Genomic DNA, 8,446 nt, shown 5'->3' on the forward strand with positions numbered 1-8,446 from the left:
CGTCAATAAAATAAGATAGATGGATGCCTGAATCGGACATATGAGATGAGCCCTAAACCCCTCGTTCTTTGCGTGAAGACCAGATGCGCTCTTAGCTGCCTTTCAAGATGCCAAATCGTTCTCAACTTTCATTGGTTTGGCGGGGCTCTTCATCTATCAATCGAAGGTTAGAGTTGGCTTCATTGCTTGGTTTTGGAAGACGGGAGAGATCTCAGATCAGGTTCAACCTCAAGTGAGTCATCATAGGGTCTTGCTTTGAGGAACGGACAGACCAGACAGTCGTGACTTTCTTTCTCGCCTCTTTCTCTTTATTGCCTGAGCCCGGGCTTCAAAGTCAGAGCCTTCCCTGCTTCACCCATTCATTGCCATCAACCGGCTGTTCGAGCTCATCAATCAAGACGGCGGGGAACTTAGATGATTCATCTTAGTATGCCGGGTATGTCGTTGCCCAAGGTCCTTTCTAAGAGATCAATCTAAGGGTAGAAAAAGAAGAGAATCAGACTTCGGTGAGTGCCGCTTGCTGTCAGGCCATCGGCTCCTATCACTTTGTTCGATTGAAAGCCTTTTCCTCGATGAGTTGAAGGTTTGTGACTCCTTCGCTTCGACCGTACCTTCTTTCTTTAGTAGCGAGTAGAACTTGAAAGATAGGGGTCAACGCCACAGGCATTAGCCAAAACAATAGAACTTGACAGAGATTGAGTTGAAACAGCATTTCTTGTCACCATGACCAGCCCTGACTTGACTGGTGGGTGAAGGAGAGAAAGTCTCAGCGCTAACTCACTAGACGGACAATCGACCCTAGGGAGAGAAGCTACCCCGATTCACTAGCCTAGCCTGGGAACATCACTTCCTATAGTGGCAGGTAGTTGAATTGAAGGAAAGCGGCAGCTAATTGAATGGGTTCTGTCGCACCTGATTCATCTTCCACCGAGATTACATCACATCAATGAAGGAATGCAAGTGTAGTTTTCCCCAGATCTAATGTCTGATTTCGACCTGATCTTGATCTATTAGAAACGAACTGCCCTACGTTCAAGAAAGAAAGACTGTCTGGCTGTAGCCATGTCGAATGGAGAAGGAGGGGCTTCAAGGGCAGAGGCACGAAGTGAAGCAGCTTTCCCAACCCAAGACATAGGTTAAGAAGCGGAATGGGGCAAGGCCGAGGAACCGCCATCTCTTTTCATTTGTTTTGGGTATTACCAAACCTAGCCTAGCCTTCGTCAATCACACTAAAGCGGAGCACCCAACTATGGCAAGGCCCCCTTCTGTAAGGGTTAGGTTAGTCAATCCGGCCCGAGACGCGTTCGTTGACAAAACCGCCGTAGGAATGGAGACCTTTCAATAGAGCGGAGTCGAACTGATCAACGAGAAAGAGGCCCTATTAACTATAAACGAATACACCACAAGATCGAACTGCACTCATACCTCTCCCGCATCAAGTTGACCGCCACCCCCTACGTAGTGATTATATCAATCATGTACGTAGGTAGGGCCCCCATTCTGATTGGTATATCATGAAAAAGAAAGCCATTTGCACCAGGCGCACTGCGCTTTCCCTTGCCCAGATGTTCGCCTTTCTAAGTCAAGTAATGGTGACCCGCCGAAGACTGGAGCCTCGTAACATGTTGACGAAGACCTCCGAACTGAGGATTCGATCAGTAGAGGGGGCTACTTTGCCTCCCCGGAATAAGAATAGCCCCGCTCTCTAGCCGACGGATCCCCTTGATTATATAACAGGGAAGGAACGTGTCACATTAGAAGTGAACAATCAGAGATGTCCTCTAATCACCACGATGAGGCTGGTCCCTCTTTTAGTAGACTCAGCTATGAATATGAATGAAGAAATGAATGCCGGGCTCTTTCTTTCACTGCTAACCCCAAGAAGTTTCTTAATGCTGATACTTTCTCTTTCGTCGAGCCCTGAGCTTGTGATCCTCTTTGAGTGTGGGTTCAATTGGATGAATCTGTCAAGTCAAGGTCAACGTACATAGCACAAAGGATGGTGCATCGCCTATTTCTCGTTCTCGCTCGGGAGCCAAAACCGAACACGCCTGCTACCTACTGTACTGGACCTTCGACCCGGCATTCTACCCTTGTCGAATCGGAACCAACCACCACTGCATTGCGCTCGAACAGTTGAGCGGCCGCCGGCCAGCAACTTCCGTGCACAGATAGAGATTCATTCTTCGTACCTGGTCCAACCTCAAAATCCTTCGCGGGTTGGTAAGGAGTCAGTCTTCTTTGGTAAGACGGAATTGGACAAAGAAAAGAGAGTGCTCGACCGGAAGAACGGCCAACAAAACAAAGACCGTAATTACATAGATAACTGCTCCTCCCTTTCTCTGTCTTTAAGGCTTTAAGTCGAACCGTATGGCGGCTGGAAAGAAAGACGACCTCACCTTCTCGTAGATGGTGTCAGTGAGAGGAACTTGAGTCTCCCCCGTTGACCTTCTTTTGTGGATAGAATCTTCAATGAGTGTAAGCAAGCACCCAACCTAAGAAAGGTGCTTGTTGAGTAAGGCTGGCTTTCGAGCCCAAGCCCCTTGTATAGGTTGGGTGCTTGAGCGCTTCTCATATCGATCAAGGCTTTCCTTGAGTTTTCAAGTTGGGGCGCGTTAGCTAGACCCTTTTCTTGCGGGAGTGATAACGCGCGCCCTCTAGTTTTTTTTCTTCGCTTGCTCTGCAGTACGAGCCTCATACAGAGCCGCGCCCTTTTAATATGATGAGAAGAAGAGGGGCCGCCCTCTTTTCTTTTCCGCACCCATCCTTTCCTTATTTACTAGTACATATTTTTTGGGGTGTATAGCTCAGTTGGTAGAGCATTGGGCTTTTAACCTAATGGTCGCAGGTTCAAGTCCTGCTATACCCAAACCTACCTTACTATAGTAGGTGATGCGTAGTAGCGTTCAAAGATCACTCTTTGGCCTTTAGACTCGCTTCAGCGACTTTGCCCTTTAAGTGACAAAGGGGGTGAGCCGCTCCAAGCCGAAAGCGATAGCGAATCCCGAACTTGCCCACGCTCATCCAAACCGGCCTCAAAAAGCGATCGGAAAGCAAAGCCCTTCCTTCCAATCCAAGCCGACGAAGCCGCCCCTATATCTAACCACCGCTCACCCCGATCACATATTGGCACGTTCATGATGCATCATGATCAAAAGGCCCTAAAAAGACCTATGCATCAGTGTACTGTCATGATCATATATTAGCTCGATTTTTTGGACGGCTTGAAGGTAGTTTACTTGCTTACTTGTTAGAGTAAGGCGAAGCCGCCTATTTCTTCGGGCAAAGGGCGCTCCCTCCTCCTAACTCCTTCCACTTCTCCCCGGGACAGGGACTACGGCTTGACCTTCGAGGAAGAACTCCGTGGGACCCCTCCTTTTAGGGCGCCTAGATAGTGAAAGGTTATCCCTTTGCAACGCTGGAAGCTAAGCAAAGTCACGAAGCTGGCTGACTACGCTCGAGCAGAGCTCAGGCCCGGAGGTGGTGGCTGAACTCGCCACAGAGTTCAGGAGCGAGTAAGACTATCTTGGTGAATGCAATAAGAATCGGCTGCTCGCCGCAGCAGAGTGCTTTGCCCATGCTGCTATCCGCCGCCGAAGCGCTCTCAAGGAATTCGTGCTTGGATGTCGAGATCAGGGGACTCTATCCAATCCATGCGGCGAAATCTATTTGTGGTGGAACAAACTCAAATCCAAATATATTTTCCGATACAAGAGATCGGCCCCGAAGCAAGGTATGGTGGGTGCCAGCAACTTAAACTTGTTAGGAGTAGGGGCTGAAAAGAGCTCTTTGTATAGCTTGGCTTTGCTGGGCTTTGATGCTTACAACTTAGAGAAAGGGGAAGGTTTGAGAAAGGAGCTTTTTAGCCCTTTTGCTGGATTGTTGGTCCGCGGCCCCGCTCTATAGATAGAATGAATAAGGAGAGGCCTATCGATGACATGACCGAGCCACTCTTTTACTACTCCTTACCTTACCCCCCTTGTCACTTAAGGGGAAGCAAGAGAAGGGGGCCCGCTGGAAACCTTCGCCTTCGGCTCCATACTGATCGGGCCGGCCGGCCATGAAGGGACATTACGAACTTCTTACTGGTAATACTGGGCTGTATATGATCCTGATCAGTGATCAGTATATTTTCATATTCCGGATCCTTATGTGCTTTTTTTTTCTTATACTAGCGGCGGCAGATCCATTAGTAAACAGGAGCTGCTATCGTTCACCCGGCTGGATGTCAATCTGACGGATGGATAGGCGTAGCAGAAAAGAAAAGATAGGGTCAATTACGAGAGGAAGGCGGAGGAAAGAAGACGAGAGAGCAAGCCCCAGGAAAGTATAGGTTGGCTTGCAGCTACCACGGCCGTAAGAACGACTCGAAAGACGGGCCCCCGCCCCGAGAGTCGCGATAAAATCTTTCGGAATCAAAATTATATCGTGGTAGCCTACAATGGTTGCTTTCCTATGCCGTTCCATTCATACGAAGCCAAGCCGATCCGATTTAGGCCTAGGACCCAACTCCGAACCCTTTGCCTGGCCTCGGGTGGTGGATCGAATGAACACTCAACTGCGTCATCACGGCAGCGATGGATGTTTAACCTTTATTTATATCTTATCCTTCTTTATAAATAAAGAGAAAGGCGGGGATGGACTCTGAAATACTCCTCCGATCGGTTCCGACAGTCTTTTCTTCACCTTCTCTTCTCGGCATGATCCAGGCGTTCAAGCTAGCAGATCAAATCATGGGTTTTCATCCCCGGAGAGGCAAATGAGTCGGTTGGTTGAAATGCGGTTATGCCGGGTGGACTAAAGTCAAGTGGGAGGTGGTCTCGTATTATCTTATAATAGGAGGACGCCCGCTTTTAGCTCTAAGTCATCGCTTCCAATCCTATTCCTATAATAGAACGCTTTTCTTTTTTTCGGTATGCCGCTCCGCGAACAGAGCGAATGAAGAGAGATCCAACCTAATATCATGAATATCCTTCGCCCGTTATCTCCTCATCTTCCTATTTATAAGTCACAGCTTACTTATTTAGACTACTCACTTTTTTTTAAGGAGAAGCATTGCTTTCCTGCACTCTAAAAGTTTTCTTTTTTCTCTTGTGTTCGATGTATTTTGTCAGTCCATCCTTTCAGAGATTGGGTTCCCCGGGGGATTGAGCCCTATCTTTCTTTTCATATATGGGCTGCTCCGGGTGGATCACTTCCCGGAGAGAGCTGGATGCTGTATGCATCTAGTAACATGGGGTTACGCGGCCGCCCCCAAGGGCAGCAACCACACCCTGCGGGAAGAACAGCCAACGCCCCCGGCACTCCGCCGGTACCTCAACCGGTTGTTATCCCCAATTGGACCAGCCTCTTCTCGGGGATGACAGCCGAAGGAGCCTCCTTTAGAACAGGTACCTTTTCCTTAATTTCGGGGGAATGATGACCCCTCCAGATGGCGTCCATTCTAGAAGCCCAAGTCATTGTGGAGCGCCATGTGGAGGCTGCATTGGTCCATGATAACTTTCATCCAGAGTCCATTCTTGCGCAATATGCAGAAATTCGGGGTCTTCTACATTCGCCGCAAGGGGAGCTCCTCAGTGAGCGCACCTCTCACTCCTACCCGACTCAGATAGTGAAAGATGGCACCCGACAAAGCGTTCCCTATCGCCGGATTAGGAGAGCCATCCAGAGCGGTCATCTCTCGTTGTAAGATCATCGTTTGGTTGGTTGGATGGTGATGCCCAGAAGGACCTCGCACACCCCACCCCCAAATAGGCTCTTGGTCTCAAAAGGGAATGGAATCTACTTTTTTCGGTATGCCGCTCCGCGAGCAAGGAGCGAGAGAAGCAAGCGGGCTGTGATGATGTCAGAATTTGCACCTATTTGTATCTATTTAGTGATTAGTCCGCTACTTTCTTTGATCCTACTCGGTGTTCCTTTTCCATTTGCTTCCAATAGTTCGACCTACCCAGAAAAATTGTCGGCCTACGAATGTGGTTTCGATCCTTCCGGTGATGCCAGAAGTCGTTTCGATATACGATTTTATCTTGTTTCAATTTTATTTATTATCCCTGATCCGGAAGTCACCTTTTTCTTTCCTTGGGCAGTACCTCCCAACAAGATTGATTCGTTTGGATCTTGGTCCATGATGGCCTTTTTATTGATTTTGACGATTGGATCTCTCTATGAATGGAAAAGGGGTGCTTCGGATCGGGAGTAATCACTAGTGATAGGGCAAAAATCGGGGGTAAGGACAAAGGAAAGAGCGATGCCTACATTAAATCAATTGATTCGTTATGGTAGAGAAGAAAAACGGCGCACGGACCGTACTCGAGCTTTGGATCAATGTCCCCAGAAGCAAGGAGTATGCCTGCGTGTTTCAACGAGAACACCGAAAAAACCTAATTCAGCTCTACGTAAGATAGCCAAAGTACGATTGAGCAATCGACATGATATATTTGCTTACATTCCGGGCGAAGGTCATAATTTGCAGGAACATTCTATGGTCTTAATAAGAGGAGGTAGAGTGAAAGATTTGCCAGGTGTGAAATCCCATTGTATTCGAGGAGTCAAGGATTTGCTGGGAATTCCGGATCGAAGAAGAGGCAGATCAAAATATGGTGCGGAAAAACCCAAATCGAGATGAATGGAAGATGCCTCTGGAACTTGTTTTTCTCGGTCAGGAGAGGTTTATCCTTTGCCCCAATGATGGCCTTTTTCATCTTATTTGTATTCCGATCGAAGAAAGAAGGTTTCCAGTCTCATTCAACCAACTCTCTTTTTGAAGCAGATAGTTCACAGTGCTCATTCGATTCGATAGAAAAAAGTCACCCTATGTTTGTTGAATTATTTGATTTTAAGCTCTTGCCCCGTTTTTGAACGCTGGGCAAGAGGCGCTGCCGCAGGCGCCCGATTTCCTACCTTTGCCCTCTCAAGGAGAAGGAGCGCTACCGCAGGTGCCCTCTCAAGGAGAAGGAGCGCTACCGCAGGCTCCAAATCCACTGCCCTCTCAAGAGGCCCTGCGGCAGGCGCCAGCACCGGCTGAAGTTGCCCACCCCGCTCCCAACCAAGAGGAGCTTGCGGCACTCCGAAGGGAGATTCATGATTTAATAAAAGAAAAACTTCGGAAAGAATCTGAGAGAGGGGTCGGTCCGCTGTCCACTCTGTTTCCCGAACAGAGGGAACTTCACTCGAGGACCGCCCACTTTATAATGGAAACCGACCTGGGGCTCTCCCCGGAGACAAATGTAGATACTCTCCGTGAATGCGCGGATGATCTGAGGGAGGATCCAAATCTCCTTCTGACGCTCATGAAACCCTATTTGCCAGAAAAAAGTGAGTCTGTCTGCATTCCCCAAGAGCAGCTTTTCATAGTACCTTAACTCTTTTGTCGTGGCGCTGCTGGATGCTTCTGATCAATAGGAAGAGGAGTATAAAAAAAAACTTATGATGAGCATCTATTTGGGTAGATCATTTCCAAGATCTAATTCCAGTTTTTTCTTATTTAGTGGAAACGCCTTACAATCTGAAGTTTTACGCTTAAGGGAAAAAATGTTCTTGGTGGATGCAGGACCTGGGACCCCCAGAATTTGTATGCAAGATGAGCCTACAGGAGTGCCAATCAACCGAGCCAGCAGGCTTGAGAATAAGGTTGGATACCTGGATCTAGTGGCCGGTGAATCACTGATCAAAGAGAAGATTTTGGAGAGATTCTTCATCGATCTAGTGGCCGGTGAATCACTGATCAAAGAACGAGCAGCCGCCAGGTTTAATGATTTGGTTGGATCCCTGGATGTAGTAGCTGGTGAACCGCTTCTTCTTCTTCCACGAAGATTCAGACAAAACCGAGCTTGGATGGAACTGAACAAGATTTGGCGAACGAATACAAGGGTCAAAGGCTTTCTAATTGAGAAAGGAAAAAGAGGTTATTCAGTAGCCATCGCGGGTTTCATTACTTTTCTTCCATTCCGTCGTCACATAAGGAAAAGGATAAAAAATGATCGATTCAGCATTGAGAAGATTAACCCAAAAAGGACGAATATTGTGGTGTTCTAAGAGCGGCAGATCAAACAAGAACTTGAGGAGCTTGCCAGGATGGCTTGGTAAGCAAGCAACCACTGATGTAGGCGCCAACTCCCAGTTCTTTTCTCTTCTTTCTTTTTAGTTGAGTGACAGTTCATAAAAACAATTGTCCAAGATTGCTAGATCGAGCACGCGACGCGCATAGTATAAAGTTCAAGAGGGGGTTGTCTCCTCTTCAACATTTCTACGACTTCCTTGCCTTCCCCTTTTCAGAGAGCTCCTTTTTATCTTCCCAGATTTTCCTCCATATCTTCGCCGCCTTCTTCATCATCTTGTTCCATCCTTCAGGGATGTTCGGTAGGTGCCCGGGCCTCCTAAAAAATCTTTCCGACAAGAATGCTGCTTTCACATTGTAAGACATGGAACCGTCTCGCTCTTGTGAACA

At 47.8% G+C, this 8,446-nt stretch overlaps 2 protein-coding genes and 1 non-coding gene across 3 annotated transcripts; all 3 read left to right on the forward strand.

Moving 5' to 3' along the window:
• Positions 1 to 2,796: 2,796 nt before the first annotated feature.
• On the forward strand, positions 2,797 to 2,869 carry TRNAK-UUU. Its single transcript has one exon. It is a non-coding gene; the product is annotated as a tRNA-Lys (tRNA).
• On the forward strand, positions 2,847 to 6,395 carry LOC125313451 (NADH-ubiquinone oxidoreductase chain 3). Its single transcript, XM_048273191.1, has 3 exons — positions 2,847 to 3,230; positions 3,261 to 4,905; positions 5,786 to 6,395. Exon 3 carries the CDS (start codon positions 5,840 to 5,842, stop codon positions 6,197 to 6,199), a length of 360 nt encoding a protein of 119 aa, XP_048129148.1. The 5' UTR covers positions 2,847 to 3,230; positions 3,261 to 4,905; positions 5,786 to 5,839; the 3' UTR covers positions 6,200 to 6,395.
• Positions 6,248 to 8,089, forward strand: LOC125313450 (ribosomal protein S12, mitochondrial). The gene has a single exon (XM_048273190.1). The coding sequence runs from the start codon at positions 6,248 to 6,250 to the stop codon at positions 6,623 to 6,625; it is 378 nt and encodes a 125-aa protein (XP_048129147.1). The 3' UTR covers positions 6,626 to 8,089.
• The last annotated feature ends 357 nt before the right edge of the window (positions 8,090 to 8,446 follow it).

Source organism: Rhodamnia argentea, unplaced genomic scaffold (assembly GCF_020921035.1).
Source record: "Rhodamnia argentea isolate NSW1041297 unplaced genomic scaffold, ASM2092103v1 Rarg_v2.32, whole genome shotgun sequence".
NCBI classification, from domain to species: domain Eukaryota; kingdom Viridiplantae; phylum Streptophyta; class Magnoliopsida; order Myrtales; family Myrtaceae; genus Rhodamnia; species Rhodamnia argentea.

Bases quoted from the DNA above. Each gene is read 5' to 3' on its own strand.
- LOC125313451 (XM_048273191.1), top strand. From the start codon at position 5,840: ATGATGTCAGAATTTGCACCTATTTGTATCTATTTAGTGATTAGTCCG.
- LOC125313450 (XM_048273190.1), top strand. From the start codon at position 6,248: ATGCCTACATTAAATCAATTGATTCGTTATGGTAGAGAAGAAAAACGG.